A 19,422-nucleotide genomic window follows, 5' to 3' on the forward strand; every position below is an offset into this window, starting at 1 on the left:
CTCACGGGGTCGTGAGACTTTGGAACGCTCTTCCTCAAAAGGCGGTAGAAGCAGAGTCTTTAAATATTTTATGGCAGAGGTAGATAAATTCTTGATAAGCAAGGGGATGAAAGGTTATCGTGGGTAGGTGGGAATGTGGAGTCGAGGTTACAATCAAATCAGCCATGATCTTATTGAATAGCGGAGCAGACTCGATGGGCCGAGTGGCCTACTCCTGCTCCTAATTTGTATGGTCATGACACCATCATCGATTGTTGTAAAATGGTTCATTAATGTCCTAATCTGCTGTCCTTACCTCGTCTCGTCTACATGTGACTCCAGACCCACTGCAATATGTTTGACTCTTAACTACCCTCTGAAATGGCCTAGCAAGCCAGTTGTCAAGGGCAATTAGAAATGAGCAACAAATGCTGGCCTTGCCAGTGATGCCCACATCCCATGAAAGAATAAAAAATAAAAAGGCTGGGTATTCTACAGTGAATAAATCACCTCCTGACTCACCAAAGCTTTTCCACCACATACAGGATTCAAATCAGCAGTGTGACAGAATACTCTCTGCTTGCCTGATTAAGTGCAGCTCCAACAACATTTGAGAAACTCAACACCATCCTGGACAAAACAGTCCACTAGATCGGCAGCCCGTCCACCACCTTAAATAATCACCCCCTCCATGACTGGCTCAACGTGGCTGGAGTATATACCATCTCCAAGATGCATTGCAGCAAATCGCCAAGGCTTCTTCAATAGTACCTCCAAAATCTGCACCCTTTACCACCTCGAAAGACAAAAGGCAGCAGGTGCATGTGGGAACACCACTACCTCCAAGAAAGACATCATATCCTAACTTGGAAATATGTTGCTGCTTCTTCATCACTGTTGGGTCATAATTCTGGATCTCCTGATCTAACAGCACCTTCACCACACAGACTGCAGTAGTTCAAGAAGGTGTCTCACCACCACCTTCTCAAGGGCCTTTAGGGATGGGCAAGAAATGCTGGCCTTGCCAGAAATGCACGTATCCTGTGAATTAATAGTTTTTTAAAAATCCCTCTATGGCTATCTTTAAAGAAGGCTTTCTCTGTGATCTATCATTAAATTCTGGTTTTACCTTCAAAACATTTAGTTGGTTGAACTGTAGGGCAGACTAGCCTATAGGGAATCATGGGATACCTGGCGTAACTTAGGTCCCTGAAACTTGAGAAAAGCTTGCCTGTTAGACACACGAATCACATGAGATAAGGGAAGACAGTAGATGGGAGATGATGTAATTAAAGAAACAGCTGGTCAAGTAAACTTCCTGTAAACTGTACAAAATCACTGCTCAAACATTGTACCAGTAGAATCCCTACGATCATTCGTGAGAGCAGGACTTTTCCTTGCATGCTCGTAATAAAGATCGCTCGTTTGGACAAGACATCCGACTCTCAAGGCATTTTTGGGTACCGGGGCAAGCCCTTACAGAGCCACATATGTAAAGAAAGCAATCTAAAAGTTGACATCATTCCTAATATATTCTGTTGAAATCTGAATAGAGGCTTGTGCAAGTAGAGATAAAGTCAAGAATGCACTTTTGGCATCTGGAACTCAAAGTCTCAGAAGCTTGGTCTGTAGTTTTTCTCTGCTTTAATTTTGGATGTCATGAAACTGTTAATCTCATATTAAACACTGCTGTCTGCATGGCAAAAGATGGATAACAGCATCACTGAAGAGCATAAACAAGTACAAGCGAAAAACAAATGTAAATAAAAGTACATTTAGCTCATTTCTGACAAAACAAAAAGTACTAAGTTCTGATTTGTAAATTGATTAAAAATTATTACAAATACAGAATGAAATTAACAAGATGAGCAAAGCATAGGAACTTTTTTACTCTTACCTGGGTTGTGGTGGTGGTTTGAATCTTTTTAACTTCCTTCCCTGCTTCTTTGCCATCATCAGATCTGTCAGTATCAGATACCGTGCTAGCAGCGTCTAAATTACCTATAGTTTTTTTTGAAGACGGTTCTAAATCAATGGGTGTGCCAATCATTTCAGCATATTCCATGACTTTTGGAACAATTCCCTCGGATTCCGACAGGATACTCATTTCTTCCAAATTGGTTGGGATTTTGAAATCCTTACCCTCAATTATAGATTTTGGACTCGTAATATCTGAATTACTGGTCATATGAGCTAACAGCCCCAGGTCATCACTAGTACTTGTATGTATTTGGTTCTCTGGCACATTTGTAACAGAAAGATTGTCAGCAGAAGGTAGTTCAGCCAGTAGTTTTTCCTGATGGTTTGTTGTTTTATCAAAGAGAAATGAGGTGCTATTAACAGGTTCATCATCCTTTTCATCTGCCAGAGATATCAAGGGACCACTGTCTCTTTGTTCCCTTTGTTGAGAAATTGAGGTGTTATTAATATTGCTCTGAAGTTTCTCAACAGCAGAGGTATACACATTGTCTAACAGAGATTCTACCTCTACTAGGTTACAATTCTCTGTAGATACCAGTGTCTCAGGTGACAGATCTAGATCATCAAGTTTTACTTCAGTGGCATCTACCTTCTCAGCTTTGATATCCACCAAGAGATCATGAACCTCCACATGTACTCCTGTTGTTGGTTTGTCTGAACCTCCTGCTCCATTACTGGATATTCTTGCTTCAACTAGGAGATTTCTAGATTCTGTGCTGACAGGGTAGTCAGTTTCACTTTCTGGGCTCTGAGTCTGGGAACCATCTTCAATTTCTCTGATCTCTATGCCTCCTTTCGATCCTACTGCTTGAGAAGAAAGGCCAGAGATTGTGCTGACACTACCCTTTTTTCCTTTTTTGATGTTCTCTTCTTCTTGCCTTTGGTACTCTTCATACATCTTGGCTAAGTACTCTTTGTGAGCTTCATAGGTGACCTTCAGAAACAGGTATGAGAGTTATAATTAAATCAATTGTAGTTACAGATATCTAAAGGACCAAATCATTCAGATAGGCTTAAAAACATCAACCTTCTTGTGACTCTGCAAAAGTAACAATCAAATCTGAATTTAAAATATTACAATGGTTCTTGCTTCTCATCTACAAAAGCCACCAATTTAAATCATGTTAATTGAAAGAAATACATAGCAGTTGGAGCTAAAACAAAACTGCTAACAAATTGAAGTTCATCTACCTGTAAAATTATTACAAATCATCATTTTACTTTGTCAGTTTAAACATCAGGAATGTAAATCACAAGTGAATGAAATTAAACAGTGGCACAAATCAGATTTGTTATGCAATGTACTCAATGCATGACAAAACTAATTTCACAGGTTTTTCTTCAGTCCAAAATAAATCTCTCATATTTTGGCATTACTTTATGCAGTACACCTCTAGTTAGTATAGTAGCAATTAATCCTGACATCATCAGCACCTCCAAGAAATCATGTACTTGTGGGCAACATTTCACCTTACTTTGAGACTTTTCTGCACATGAGGCCACATCATTTAAAATTCAGCAACTGCTGAATGGTTTTAAAGCCTAGCTTTTTGCTAATTAGGCAACAGTAATAAAGTGTGGTTAGAGAAAGAGGTTACACTTTTACTTGTTTCTGAGCTGACTCCAGAAATTTAAAAAGCACAAGCAGATTTATTTTATTTTCAATTTGTAATTTTTTTCTAACAGATTAAAAACTTCTATTTTGTACTCCTTTCTGACCTGCTATAAAATGTGTTGGCAATTTCTGGAAAATAATCTAAGAGAGTGGCACTTCCGTATAAAAATTTTGCTGTGATTCATGGTGTTTTTCTAGCAACAATGACAAAACAACAGAATCCAAGAATACTTATAAACCAATGCATCTAGTGCATGTCTAAAACAGATCAAGTGAGTTAAGAGAGCTCTAAAGCAGGCCAGTAGCTGACAAAGCAGTGTATTTCCTTCAGTACCTGATGGCTAAGCATTTCACCTCGGGGATCAAGAGGGAAGGTATTAGAGGGAGAGATATTTACATTGCATGTTGTTGGTCAGAATAGCAGATTAAGTCTATTATTCTATCTCCTCCTGAGTAGAGGATCGTGTGAGAAATGAAAAATGAGGATGAATATAAAGCAATATCAACTGTTAAATATCCTAGTACATTTCAAGCATAATAGGGAAACACAACAGCATGCAATCCAAGTTAGAAATGCCGCTTTACCAGCTGAACAGTCTCAGCTACATCAAAGATACAAAGAGAATTTGACCTAATATGAGCATTTTTTAAAAATTACTACAGAAAATGCTTAAAGAAAAAAATGTCATAACAATGAAGCTGATTCCCATTCCAATCAAGGCATAGGATGAATTAATAGGCAACAGAGTCAGGAAATAGCTAAGAAAAGATACCTATATTGCAATTTTTATCATCTACCAGAAGAGGGTGACAATGAACTGCCCATGACATTGTAAATATATGATGCAGTCTTGAAATGTTCCAGTTCCTGAAATGTTCATTGGAACACAGTCAGGCGAAGTACATTAAAACATCTTAGAGAGCAAGTTACTGCTCTCAACTGCAAGTTAAGTCACACTCCATTACTCCATTGTCAATATCACAGGACTTATACATGGGAAGACAGTACAAGGGATCTCTATAGACTAACAAGAATGCACTTTATAGCAAACTTTGAACATTGAATTTTATAAACAACCTCTGCCCACTTATCGAAGTTAAATTTACTGGTGAACAAACCCTACCTTGGAATGTGCTATTGAGAGAGTATCTACCCAAACACGCCAGCCTCCCCATTCATACTTAATTGCATGATACAGAAGAATACGGAAAATGTTGTACACCATCTCTGAGATTTTCTGTTCGTCTGAGCATTTGGGATTTATATATCCAAGGGAGAACATCCAGTCTTGCCAGACCGAACATTGCAAGAGGCACCTGAAAAGAATACAATCACAGTAGAAATATCCATATAATAGATTTTAATCAATGTTAGTTTCATGATCAACATCTGTGTCTCCCACTAGCAGATAAGTTATTAAACATGCAAGAGAACATTTCTTGGTCATGTATATGAAGTTCATCTATAGGTATTTCTATATATGTATTTGGAGTGCGAGGTGGGGGGGTGGGGGAAACACACCTTTCTATAAAGCTTTAATTTTTGTAGTCAGTCTTGCAATTAAAATGTTTTACATACCTTTAACTTCAAAATACTGTTGAATAGTGTGTAAAATAAATGAATAGAAACTACTAGAATTTTTTTGCGAAATGGAAATGTGAGCATTAATTTTTGTAATGGTCCCTCATCAGGAAAGTAATTTAAAAAATGTTCCTTTTTAAAAAGAGACAAGGAGGGAAGCTGGCTGAAATTGGGATGATACCAAAATGGAGGGGAGGAGTGACATTGGGACCTGTATTTGCAAATAGCATATAGGTAGCAAGGGAGTTTAGGAAGGTGAAGTATACTGACAAACTACAGAACTCCAGATGTTTGGGCAAACGGCAGGTGCAGACTCATGTAGATACGTATAAAGCCATGCAGTTATGGATACAAAATAAGCAAAAAGATTATAGGATTAATCGTAAAATATGCCCAGAAATAAATCAGGAAACAAAATCTGGGCCATAACAAGTAGATTTTTCAAAGCATCAGCCATTGGTTGCTGCCAAAAATACAAATGGAATGTGAAGTAAATTGAAGGAGACAATAATTTCATTCCTCGCCCTGGCAACAGTTTGAAATTAAGCCAGTCTGTTCGCAACCTTGGTGTCACATTTGATGCCGAGATGAGCTTTTGACCTCATATTCGTGCCATTATTAAGACCACCTAATTCTACATCTGTAACATCGCCCGACTTCGCCCCCGTCTCAGCTCATCTGCTGCTGAAACCCTCTTTCATTCCTTCGTTACCTCTGGACTTGACTATTCCAACACACTCCTGCCTGGCCTCCCACATTCCACTCTCTGTACATACTAACATATGAATTAGGAGGAGTAGGCCATTCAACACTTCAAGCCTGCTTCATCATTTGATAAGTTCATGATCTGATAGTGGCCTCAACTCTACTTTCCTGTCTACCCACTATAACCATTTATTCCATTGTCAATCAAGAATTTATCTAACTCAGCCTTAAAAATATTCAATGACCCTGCCTCCATTGCTCTGAGAGAAAAAATTCTTCTCAGCTCCGTCTTAAATTGGAGACCCCTTATTTTTGAAGTGTGAACTCTAGTTCTAGTCTCTCTCATAAGGGGAAACATCCTTTCAGCACCCACCCTGCCAAGTCCTCTCAGGATCGCAGATGTTTCAATAAGATCACCTCTCATTCTTGTAAACTCCAATGGATACAGGCCCAACCTTTCCTCATGAGATAACCGTAAACTTGGTCATTCAAAACTCTGCTCCCCATGTCTTAATTCACACCGTCTCATTCCCCTGTCACTCCTGTGCTCGAGGACCTACATTGACTCCCAGTCAAGAAACATCTTGATTTTCAAATTCTCATCCTTGTTTTCAAATCCCTCCATGGCCTGGCCTCTCCCTATCTCTATAATCTCTTCCAGCCCCACAACCCTCCAAGATACCTGCGCTCCTCTAAATCTGGCCTGTTGTGCATCCCTGATTTTAATTGCTGCATCATTGATGGCCGTGCCTTCATTGCCTAGGCCCCAAATTTCAGAATACCCTCCCTACACCTCTCTGCCTCTTCACCTTGTTTTCCTCCTTTAAGACACTCCCTAAAACATATCACTTTGACCAAGCTTTTGGTCATCTGATTTAATATCTTCGTTTGCGGCTCGGTGTCATACATCTCCTGTAAAGTGCCTTGGGATATTTTATTAGGTTAAAAGGTGCTATATAAATAAGTTATTGTTGTTGGGATGCTGATCAGGCTGCACCTAGAGCATTATATATGATTTTGGATTACTACAGGAAGGATGTCGTGAGCTGAGCTGGAAAAGATGCAAAGGCCTTTATTGCAAGGGGGATGGAGCATAAAAATAGAGAAGTCTAGCTACAACTCTACAGGACATTGGTGAGACCACAGCTAGAGTACGGTGTACAGTTATGGATTCCTTACTTAAGGAGGGATACACTTGCATTGGAGGCAGTTCAGAGAAAGTTCACCAAGTTGATTCCAGGGGTGAAGGGATTATCTTATGAGAAAAGGTTGAGCAGGTTGGGCCGATAATCATTGGAGTTTAGAAGAATGAGAGGTCATTTATTGAAACATAGAAGATTCTGAGGAGGCTTGACAGAGTAGAAGCTGAGAGGCCTGTTTCCCTTCGTTGGGGAATCTGGGACTGGAGGCACATTTTCAAAATAAAGGGTCTCCCATTAAAATGGAGATGAGAAATATCATCTCAGAGGGTCATTAATCTTTGGAGTTATTTTCTCCAGACAGCAGTGGAGGCTGAGTCACTGAATATATTTAAGGCTGCTAGACTGGTTTTTGATCAACAAGGGAGTCAAGAGAAGGCTGAGAGGTGATTTGACAGAGGTAGTCAAAATCATGAAGGGTCTGGACAGAGTAGATAGAGAGAAACTGTTCCTACTCGTGAAAGGATCGAGAACGAGAGGGCACAAATTTAAAGTATTTGGTAAGAGAAGCAAAAGTGACATGAGGAAAAACCTTTTCACGCAGCGCGTGGTTAAGGTCTGGAATACGCTGCCTGAGAACATGGTGGAGGCAAGTTCAATTGAAGCATTCGAAAGGGAATTAGACAGTTAAATGAAAAGGAAGGTGGCGCAGGCTTACGGAAAGAAGGCAGGGGAATAGAACTGAGGGAGTTGCTCTTTCAGAGAGCCGGTGCGGACATGATAGGCTGAATGTCCTCCTTCTGAACTGTAATAATTCTGTGATTCTGTTATGTGGGACAAGCAGGAAAGTGGAGTTAAGTCAGCCATGATCTTATTGAATAGCAAAGTATGCTCGAGGGGCTGAATGGCCTGCTCCTATTTCTTGTGATCTTACAATCTTTTCGAAAAACTACTTGAATGATGAAGGGGTCAGCAAATAATTCATATAAGGATAGATTTACAAAACTTAGAGAAAAATAAGGGGAATATGATTGATGCATTAAAAATAATATGGTTCATCAATGTAGAGGATCATTCAGAGTTATTTGATTTCGCAAAGATAGGAGAACAAGTAGACCTTGGGTTGGGAGGGGTCAAGTCCATAACTAAAATAAGCATGCGTGGATGGACCACGGAGGGATTATTTCATCTTCCTAACTGATCAAAATGAAATGTCATAACCAAGATTACAGATGTTGACAGGCATCTGTGTGTTTCCAAGATCTTATTAAATTTGAAACACACGTGAGTTGCAACACAGAAACAGGCCATTCAACACAACCAGTCCATGTCGGCATTCAAACTTCACCTGAGCAAACAGTTCTAAGTGCACACAGACGAGCAAGCAGACAAGGCATGGAAGTAAGAAACAAGTAAAGATGAAAGGCATAAAAAATGTAGTTCATTAAATATGCAACCCCGCAAAATATAGGGAAAAAGCACAGAATAGATGCAATGTTTCTTCACAACAAGGAAAACTTGAAAGAACAAATGCGTACAAATGTGTCATTGGACAAGCTAATCCTAAATGTATCAGATATGTTAGTTATTGAAATACTTATGATATACAAAAAAAGGCAGACATAACATCAGACCTTGCGCCAGCTATGTCAACATACCTTCTGTTTTCTCGACTGTTACTGAATAATTTTATCATATCCGATAAAAACAGACGTCTAACTTCCATCAGTTCGTTGCTTGGTGTAGAATTTTTCAACAAAGTGGCAACTACCTTGAGAATCACTAAAAAAATAGTAAGTTAGATCTGAAATTACATACATATATAAATAAACTGGGAGTGATTCTCACATATAGCATAAATCAGATAGGCTGTGGCTGAGCATCTACCCACCTGAAAGAATCAGTGTGTGTCCTGGGCTATTTTGAGGCAGATATACTTTAAATTGGATTGGTGAGATGAAACTGTAAAACAGGCACTCTTTGGCCAGCTCAATGATTGGGAGGGCGGGACTTGTGGTGGGACAACTACTACTTAGACAGCCTGCAATACTATGAGAAGAATTGCAACTATTAACAGTGATAGAAAACAGCAATACTGTGGAAGAGCAGGCACCATAACTTCAACCAGGACCCCAGATTCTCACAGTGGAGGAGTTCATAGAATGAGTGATTGATGTTAAGTACCCAGGCAAATTATTCAGCAGGAATGGAGAGAGGTGGCAAAGCATGTAAACGACACATGCAGTGTCCCCAGGCCCCAGTGCAGCTGAAAAAGATTTAATGATCTCACCTGGACTGCCGAGGTATGACTTCCCTTCACTTTTTTTTTTAAAACTCTCTGCAAAGTCCTGCATGACCCTATTTTAACCCCAGCATTATGAATCCTTTCTTTCTTCACTTTTCTGTCTCTCAAGGTAACATTGAATAATTCACTGAACCTTTTTATGCTTATGTTCTCACATCTACAGTCCCACATGGCCACACTTGCTGCTTCTTCCTGTCATTATTCGCCCTATGCAAATTGCCTCATATATTTTAAAAACTTTCATCAGAGCATATAGACTCACGCTTTTCTTACGAGAAAATCTGGCACACAAGCAGAGGGAAGTCACCAGAACAGAAATAGGTCCTACCCTTCTACACACTAAAACCAATGGAAGAGAATGCCATCAACATATTGGCAGAGAGACAACACAGAACATAGGAGATAGGCACAACAAAGTGTTTGGGCATCTTTATTTCCTTCAATGGTGTGTTGCACTGTCACCTATCTGCTACTGCTTACCCTCATCACAACATGATAGCCCGGCCCCCTCCCTTTTCCCAAGATCTTGCGCAGTGTTACGACCGAGACGGAAGGAGTGCATTGTTAATTCAGTCCCACTTCTCCACAGGTCACAGCATATCAATAAACTTTCCCACTTGCAGAAACATTCAATCAGATACTTTATTTGTCCCCAGAATAAAGCACACCAACCAGGTTTCTTTAATCAACAACAAAATTAACTATTTATTATAAAACCAAGTCTTAACCAATAATGAAGTAAATCTAAATACAAATTGAGATATTAAAGCTCCTTATTTTTTCCCTAGCCCTCATGCACACACGCATACATCCAAAAACTGCTAATTGGGAAAAAAAGGGATTTTGGTTTACAGCTATTTCATAGGAATACAAGGAACGGAAAAAATTAGACTGCCATGATCTGGAAGGAAGTTCTTGGGTTTGGCGGTGTCCCAAAGTCGAATAGTTGGATGCCACGCGAAGTCTTTCCAGGCGAGGCTGATAAACAGTCTGTGATGGGTAGGCATTCAAAGAACTTCAATGGTAGAAGGCTTCACATAGGTCTTCCATCAGGGATGTAGCAACAGGTGTCAGTTCTCACATTCGATGCAAAAGTCCTTTTTTAAAGATGCAAGATTTCTGCAAATTCCGGGTTTCTTCGAAAATGCAGGAGGCAACAGCATCACTTCATTCAAGCTTTTGCTTTTCAAGAGCAAGGATTCTTTACAGTGAGGTAATCCTTTTCTTGTTCTTCTTCTGAGCTCCAGGCAGGTCAAAATCAAATTCCAATTGCCTGCTTTAGTCCAAACCCACTGGCATTTAAACAGTTCAAAAACTAAAACAAGTCATATGCCAAGTCATAAATTCTCTCGTCACTCAAAGGGTATCTGTGAGGTCAAATCCCTGCTGGTTTCCTTGAAATTACCTGGTTTCCAGTATTTGTTTACTGGTGAAAGCCAGGAACCTCTCGTTGATCCTGCCTTCCTTCCAAAAGCATCAAAAAAGTTCAGCTATCTCCAGATGTCTCAATGTCCACTGAAAATCCTTTTCAGTTTTTAAAAATATAGAATCCCAAGTTTTATTACTAAAAATGGAAATCCTCGTAACAGCAATCATACAAACCGATGGGGGGGGGGGGAGGAAGACCTTCCCAAAGATACACCATCATTCAGTCTCGTCAGTCTAAACACCAGCACAGCAATTAACTCCCCTTGTAGTATTGATAGTGAGCGATGAGGGTTTGTACTGGGTGATTCAATGAGGACAAATAAACAGGAACAAATGTTGCTGAAAAGAACAGACCAGAAAACAGCTCACGGATGGCAAGCTGCATCCTATCTCTGCTCAAGGGCACACAGACGTCAAGGAATCAGCCCTTAAAAGGTGATCCCTGTGCACCAAGATTTGCTGAATGCACTGGACTGCTTACGAGGAAGATTCCACAACGTGGCAGAGTATGTGGAGGAGCCAATACCAACTTATGTACATTCTTAATGCATGGCATGGACACTTTGTAGTCATCCATCAAGCATATAATCACCTCAACTGACAGTGCAGCTGGGCCTTTCCTGCAATAGTCTGTGGCACCAGTAATAGTATTTCTCTGGGATGCAGATACGGGGGCCACACCGGCTTTCGACTGAACCATCTCTTCCAATAGACCGAGACTGATTATGTGGCTCAGTCAGATCACTCTGAATCCTGAGCCCCTAGACTTTGCCCACCCTGAGGTCAGAAAGCCAACTAGGCCAGTCTACCCTGCCAAATGCCAAGTTGTTGCAGCCAAGCCTCTTAAGAGGTTGCTAAAGGTGAGCTTCTCATGAGCCCTTGAATGAGCCATCCATGCTGCCGCCACTGGGGAAGCATAAGAACAAGGAGCAGGAGTAGGCAATTCAGCCCCTCGAGCCTGCTCCACCATTCAATACGATCATGGCTGATTTCATCTCGCCCTCAACTCCATTTTCCTGCCCGTTCTCCATAACCCTTCAACCCATCACTAATTAAAAATCTGTCTATCCTCTCCTTAAATTTACTCAATGTCCTGGCATCTACCTCACTCTGGGGTAGTGAACTCCACAGACTCACGACCCTTTGAGAGAAGTAATTTCTCATGTCGGTTTTAAATCTGCCACCCCTTATCCTAAAACTATCACCGCTAGATTGCCCCACAAGAGGAAACATCCTCTCTACGTCTACTTTGTCAATCCCCTTAATCATCTTATATACCTCAATTAGATCTCTCCTTCTTCTAAACTCTAGAGAGTAAAGGCCTAAACTGCTCAATCTCTCTTCTTAAGACAAACCCCTCATCTCTGGAATCAATTTAGTGAACCTCCTCTGAACAGCTTCCAATGCAACTACATCTCTCAAGTAAGGGGACCAAAACTGTACGCAATACTCCAGGTGCGGTCTCACTAATACATTGTACAATTACAGCAACACTTCCCTACTTTTATACTCTATTCCTTTAGCAATAAATGTCAAAATTCCATTTGCCTTCCTTATTACCTGCTGCACCTGCATACTAGTTTTCTGCAATTCATGCATGAGGACACCCAGATCCCTCTGCACCGAAGCACTCTGAAGTTTCTCTCCATTTAGATGATAATTTGTCTTTCTATTCTTCCGACCAAAATGGATAACCTCACACTTATCCACGTTAAACTCCATCTGCCAAACTTTGACCCATTCACCTAACCTATCCATATCCATTTGTAAATTTCTTATTTCTTTACTGCAACTTACTATCCCACCTATTTTAGTGTCATCTGCAAATTTGGCTATAGTACCTTCTATCCCTGCATCTAAGTCATTAATATAGATTGTAAATAGTTGGGGTCCAAGGACCAAACCCTGTGGCACCCCACTAGTTACATATTGCCAACCAGAAAAGGACCCATTTATCCTGACTCTCTGTTTTCTGTTGGTTAGCCAATCCTCTATCCAAGCTAATAAATTGCCCCTAACCCCATGTGATTTTACCTTGCGTATTAACCTTTTGTGCGACACCTTATCAAATGCCTTCTGGAAGTCCAGACATACTACATCTGCAGGATCCCCATTATCCACCTTACTTGTAACATCTTCGAAGAACTCTAGCAAATTAGTCAAGCACGATTCACCCTTCATAAAACCATGCTGACTGTGATGGATTGCGTTTTGACTTTCTAAATGTCCTGTTATTACTTCCTTAATAATGAATTCTAACAATTTCTCAACGACAGATGTTAAACTAAATGGTCTACAGTTTCTACTTCCTGCCTCCCTCCTTTTTTGTATAAGCATTTGTCTAATCCACTGGAATCTTTCCCGCATCCAGGGAATTTTGGAATATTATAACCAATGGATCCACTATCTCCTCTGCCACTTCCTCTAAGACCCAAGGATGTAGGCCATCAGGCCCTGGGGACTTGTCTGCCTTCAATCCCAATAGTTTGCTCAGTACTTTTTCCCTAGTGATGATGATTGTTTTAAGTTCCTCCCTTTCTATAACCTCTGCATTACTTGTTACTATTGGGATGGTACTAGTGTCCTCAACCGTGAAAACTGAGGCAAAATACTGATTTAGTGTCTCTGCCATTTCTGTGTTCCCTATTAACTCCCCAGTCTCATCCTCCAAGGGACCAACATTCACTTTAGCTACTCTTCCTTTTTATATACTTAGAGAAGCTTTTGCTATCCATTTTTATATTTTTCACTAGTTTTCTTTCATAATTTACCTTTTCTTTTTTTATTACTTTTTTTAGTAAACCTTTGTTGATCTTTAAAAGTTTCCCAATCTTCCAGCCTGCCACAGCATGTGTAGAAGTACAAAAGTAGGTAAAACAAGCACTAAGAACTTACACGAGGGTGATAATAGTGTGTAGGCATTTGTGCAATACTTTTTGAAATCTGTATGAGCAGAGCAGTATTGCTGTTATAGCTGATAACCTTGCAATATTAGTTAAAATAAATATCGATGTTTTTCCTTGGGCTTATTCAGCTTATTTGAGGATGGAAGGGCTGGGAGAAATGTTGGACATGACTTCTAATGCACAGAAGGAGGGATTGTTCATCTGAAGTGATCTTCAATGAGCTGCTGCCAAAGACCTCTGTTGGACCACTTCACTTTCCTTAACATTCTCTATGACAACAGTGTTCACTCTCTCATTATGCTGAAGATCCTTTTCCAATAGTTTCCCTGTTCAAGAGCAAAGATATGCAGGATATAGCAAACCACCACCATATGGGCATTATTTTTGGGATATACTGCAGGAAGCCACCAGACCCTCACAGGCTGCAGAACTGTTGCTTAAAGACTCCAATGATCTGCTCTGTGAGGGCTCTCATTGAGCCATGAATCTGACTGTAGTAGTCTGACCACTGAGCGTAGGTCCTCCAAAGAATCATGAGCCTAGTATGTAAGGGACAGCCCTTTGTTACTGTGTAGCAGAAAAGAGTGGTGGGATGCAGGAATGCCCCAATATTAAAGCATCATGGTAGCTGCCAGCAAATTAGGCACATTCCTGCAGGATACACTGCTGGTGCTTCCACACAAGTTTCCAGGTGTGTGAAGTAGAATGGAAGCATTTGCCATTCATGACGGCAGTGGGGTATTGTGCTGAAACCCACAAGTGACGTGGGTTCAGTTCAGGAGACCCTGGATTTGAAAGAACTCTGAAATCTTGCAAATCCCAGAGCCCTAGCCTCCTGTATCCTGATCTCCATGAAGAAAATATGCTCCAACAAAATTGCAAGTTGTCTGCTCAATGAACTGCAAAATGACGAATGTTGTTAATAGGGTAGCTGGAATGAGCTGGAGTGAAAGAAGTTCAGAGCTGCAATAGTCAATACTGTGCTAGCACTGCCAGTTCATTGCAGGTCTTGTTGTAGGAGGTAACGCAATTCTGTCTGAAATTCTATTTGTTCTGATGAAAGGTCACAGACCTGAAACATTAACGCTGCTTCTCTCTCCACAGATGCTGCCCAACCTGCTGAGTATTTCCAGCACTTTCTGCTTTATTCACGCAGTTCTGTCACAGCCTCCCTAGAGAAGCAAAGCCTCCTTATGCACAGCTCCTCAGAGAACTACAAGTCTATTGTCCTGAGCCTATAAACTCTGTTGGGAGGCTAAGGATTCCTGCGAGTATATTCCTTTCCAATATTTCAAGCCTGTGTCCTCAGTACCTTGCTCTACTGCAGCGAGGCCTGGATAACGTATGTCAGCCAAGCGCAACGTCTCAACTCATTCCATCTTCGCTGCCTCCGGAGAATCCTTGACATCAGGTGGCAGGACCGTATCTCCAACGCAGAAGTCCTCTAGGCGGCCAACATCCCCAGCACATACATTCTACTGAGCCAGCGGCGCTTGAGATGGCTTGACCATGTGAGCCGCATGGAAGATGGCAGGATCTCCAAGGACGCATTGTACAGCGAGCTCGTCACTGGTATCAGACCCACTGGCCGTCCATGTCTCCGTTTTAAAGAGATCTGCAAACGCAACATGAAGTCCTGTGACACTGACCACAAGTCGTGGGAGTCAGTTGCCAGTGATCGCTAGATTCTGCGGACAGCCATAAAGGCGGGGCCAAAGAGTGGCAAGTCGAAAAGACTTCACAGTTCGCAGGAAAAAAGACAGAAGTGCAAGGAGAAAGCCAACTGTGTAACAGCCCCAACAACCAATTTTATCTGCAGCACTTGTGGAAGAGACTGTCACTCTAGCATTGGCCTTGATAGCCACTCCAGGCGCTGCTCCACAAACCACTGACCACCTCTAGGCGCTTACCCATTGTCCCTCGAGACAAGGAGGCCAAAGAAGAATATGCTCCTTCCTCCTGCTGTAGCTCTTGCTCCTCTTCCTCTTGACAGAGTGGATTTAGCATAAGGAGCACCATGAAGAAATAAGTGCACTGTCAGAAGCCCCATAATGTTTTACAGCAACTACAAGTGTTTTCAAATGATAAAAAGAAAAACATAATTTTGCAAGCAAAATTTTCTAGCATTCTACCTGAAAGCAGCTGAGAATCCTTTTAAATATTGCTGGAGAAGGCCACCTCTTGACATGTACTATCCATGTTTCTAAGCAGGATCAGAAACTGGTGGTGCAATGCAGACAGAGGCAAAACTGGTGCTGGGGTAGTAACAGTCATTAGATCTGCATTACCATTTATGAATGAGGCCCCCTGCCTGTTTCCAGCAGGATCTCTGGAAATGGGCAGAAAATCAATGCCAAGTCCATACTTTGATTCCACTTAAAATTTTGTTCCTGCTACCACCCCATTTTTAGCACAAATAGGGTGGTAGGAATACTGTGTCTTCAACTAATTCCTACCTTCAGTGCACTGGAATTTCCTCCAGTATGCTTTACTCATTGGCACTGCTCTTCCTCAAGACTTCATTGATTTCAATACCACTTAAATCAGTTATATATTTTAATAGTTTCCTACCAATCACTAACATTTGTGTGCTCAGGAGTCAAATTTTTACAATGATCCTAAATATCTAGTTCATTGTAAATGTACCACATTATAGTCCTCAATAAAATAATAACAGCTCTAGTGTAGGATTTCTTAGCCTTAATGATTTCCTAAATATGATGTTAACAGTTTATTTGCAAAGGACCTCTTGGGATTAATGTCAGTGGTGGTCACCATGTTAGTCGTTGGGGTGAGGCAAGCATCCAAAATTTGGATCTGGTACTTTGTTTCAATTAACTTTTATCTCCATTAAGTACATTTTATTCCTTTATTTTGTAAAGCACTATATTATCTTTTCTTTGTGGAATTCTTGGCATAAATAATTTAAGGATATCTACAGATAATCCTCATAAAACACAAAAAAATAACATAACCCTTTAAGATCATTAGGTTACTTAAAGTTACTAACCAGTGTACTAATTGTTAAAATCTAGCTATTATAAACTAACTTATTAGGAGAAATGCCGTGAACAACAGATGCCCCTCTACATTGCTTTCATTGATCTCACCAAAGCCTTTGACCTCGTCAGCAGACGTGGTCTCTTCAGACTACTAGAAAAGATCGGATGCCCACCAAAGCTACTAAGTATCATCACCTCATTCCATGACAATATGAAAGGCACAATTCAACATGGTGGCTCCTCATCAGAACCCTTTCCTATCCTGAGTGGCGTGAAACAGGGCTGTGTTCTCGCACCCACACTTTTTGGGATTTTCTTCTCCTTGCTGCTTTCACATGCATTCAAGTCCTCTGAAGAAGGAATTTTCCTCCACACAAGATCAGGGGGCAGGTTGTTCAACCTTGCCCGTCTAAGAGCGAAGTCCAAAGTACAGAAAGTCCTCATCAGGGAACTCCTCTTTGCTGACGATGCTGCTTTAACATCTCACACTGAAGAGTGTCTGCAGAGTCTCATCGACAGGTTTGCGACTGCCTGCAACGAATTTGGCCTAACCATCAGCCTCAAGAAAACGAACATCATGGGGCAGGACGTCAGAAATGCTCCATCCATCAATATTGGCGACCACGCTCTGGAAGTGGTTCAAGAGTTCACCTACCTAGGCTCAACTATCACCAGTAACCTGTCTCTAGATGCAGAAATCAACAAGCGCATGGGTAAGGCTTCCACTGCTATGTCCAGACTGGCCAAGAGGGTGTCAGAAAATGGCGCACTGACACGGAACACAAAAGTTCGAGTGTATCAGGCCTGTGTCCTCAGTACCTTGCTCTATTGGCAGCGAGGCCTGGATAACGTATGTCAGCCAAGAGCGACGTCTCAATTCATTCCATCTTCGCTGCCTCCGGAGAATACTTGGCATCAGGTGGCAGGACCGTATCTCCGACACAGAAGTCCTCGAGGCGGCCAACATCCCCAGCTTGTACACCCTACTGAGTCAGCGGCGCTTGAGATGGCTTGGCCATGTGAGCCGCATGGAAGATGGCAGGATCCCCAAAGACACATTGTACAGCAAGCTCGCCACTGTTTTCAGACCCACCGGCCGTCCATGTCTCCGTTTTAAAGACGTCTGCAAACGTGACATGAAATCCTGTGACATTGATCACAAGTCGTGGGAGTCAGTTGCCAGCATTCGCCAGAGCTGGCGGGCAGCCATAAAGACAGGGCTAAAATGTGGCGAGTCGAAGAGACTTAGTAGTTGGCAGGAAAAAAGAGAGGCGCAAGGGGAGAGCCAACTGTGCAACAGCCCCGACAAACAAATTTCTCTGCAGCACCTGTGGAAGAGCCTGTCACTCTAGAATTGGCCTTTATAGCCACTCCAGGCGCTGCTTCACAAACCACTGACCACCTCCAGGCGCGTATCCATTGTCTCTCGAGATAAGGAGGCCCAAAAGAAAGAAAGAAAAGAAGATTACCATAAACTCGCATTTAGCTTTATTAGAACCCTTCTTTGTAGTATGGTAAAGTGGAAAAACATAGGAAAGAGGGCACAGTATAGACAAGATGTCACGGTAGAGGGATTCTGGGAGATTATGTCAAGTTTTAAAATGGCTTACTTGCAGCAAAACGGTGAGACCTTGAGAACAGCTTCTGTGTAGTGAAAAAGGCATCCTCGAAATGTAAAAGCATTGAGATAAAGTAATCAACACAAATGGGTACTACTACGCAAATCCAAAAGGTTAGCAACCATCACAAAACGATGCTTGGTTGGTTAAGAAAGGCATCCTTTAATACAAGACCAATCACTGACTGGGGGAGGGGAGGGTTAACTGAAAAGCTGCCAGGATAAAATAAGTCTGGTCTTTGACACTGTACGGCAGAGAATTTTGAACAAGAGAGAGAGAGAGAGAGAGAGACCGACCGAAAAACTTGAAGATCAAAAGCTGCAAGAGAAAGAGTCATGCGCTCTGCCGTCCAGTCTCTAATATGGGTTGTACCTGCATTATACTGTTAATTACTTCCTAGGTTTGTGACTATGGTTTATCTGAAAACTGAACAAACTTGTCCTTACTTTTCTCTCAATAGTCGATTCATAACAAGCTTTGTGCTGCCAAGTCTGTTCCCACCTTAGAAGAGAGTATAAAACACCCCTATCTTATCAAATCTTACATTCTGGCTTCCCTGATGGGGCTTGGTGCATTGTGAACGCTTTTTGAGAGAAAGGAAGGATCTCGAGTTTGCGAGACTGGCCAACATGCGTCTTGGGAGGGAAAACCCTGTTGGGGAGTGTGGAGACCTTAAAGGACGCACCAGTGATCCAAAGGCACTTATACGAGAACATATAAAGAGAATAATAAAGTCATGCTGTCTAAAGATGTTAAACAGGTCTTCAAGCAGTAATACAAGGAAGTAATAGAGTTCATTCAAGATAAGATAGGCCAGAAGAAGTTAAAGATAGAGAACACAAAAAACCTCTGGCTTACAGCACTCAGCAGATCCAAGAGACCACTACTCAGAAAGATAAAGAGGTTGAGTGACTGAACCAGTGGGTTTGAGATTTGGAGCTGTGCCACAAGCGTACGACTGCTCTGCTACAATGGCACCATGTCTCTAACCTGAACGCTGGTGCAGCCATGATTGATGCTCAGGAAAATACAAGTCAGTGGAAACAGAAGGAAGAGGAGAATGAGTGTTTAAAAAGGGATTTGGAACTGCAGAGAAGATTGGGAGACAACAGGCAATTGCGTCTGCAGTAACCGTGGAAGGCACTGTCCCGGCCTCCTACAA

The 19,422-nt window shown here is 41.5% G+C and overlaps 1 protein-coding gene across 6 annotated transcripts in view; it reads right to left on the reverse strand.

Annotated features, from left to right (window-relative positions):
- Positions 1–19,422, reverse strand: part of nbeaa (neurobeachin a) — a 988,762-nt gene that overhangs the window by 713,600 nt on the left and 255,740 nt on the right. For all 6 annotated transcript variants that reach the window (XM_068033481.1, XM_068033479.1, XM_068033480.1 and 3 more), the window contains exons 20-22: positions 8,659–8,782; positions 4,699–4,891; positions 1,877–2,893 (exon numbers count right to left, since the gene is read on the reverse strand). In XM_068033481.1, coding sequence (XP_067889582.1) covers positions 1,877–2,893; positions 4,699–4,891; positions 8,659–8,782 — 1,334 coding nt within the window. The remainder of the gene's footprint in view (positions 1–1,876; positions 2,894–4,698; positions 4,892–8,658; positions 8,783–19,422) is intronic.

The sequence above is a fragment of the Heterodontus francisci genome, chromosome 6 (genome assembly GCF_036365525.1).
Source record: "Heterodontus francisci isolate sHetFra1 chromosome 6, sHetFra1.hap1, whole genome shotgun sequence".
In the NCBI taxonomy this organism is placed as follows: Eukaryota; Metazoa; Chordata; class Chondrichthyes; order Heterodontiformes; family Heterodontidae; genus Heterodontus; species Heterodontus francisci.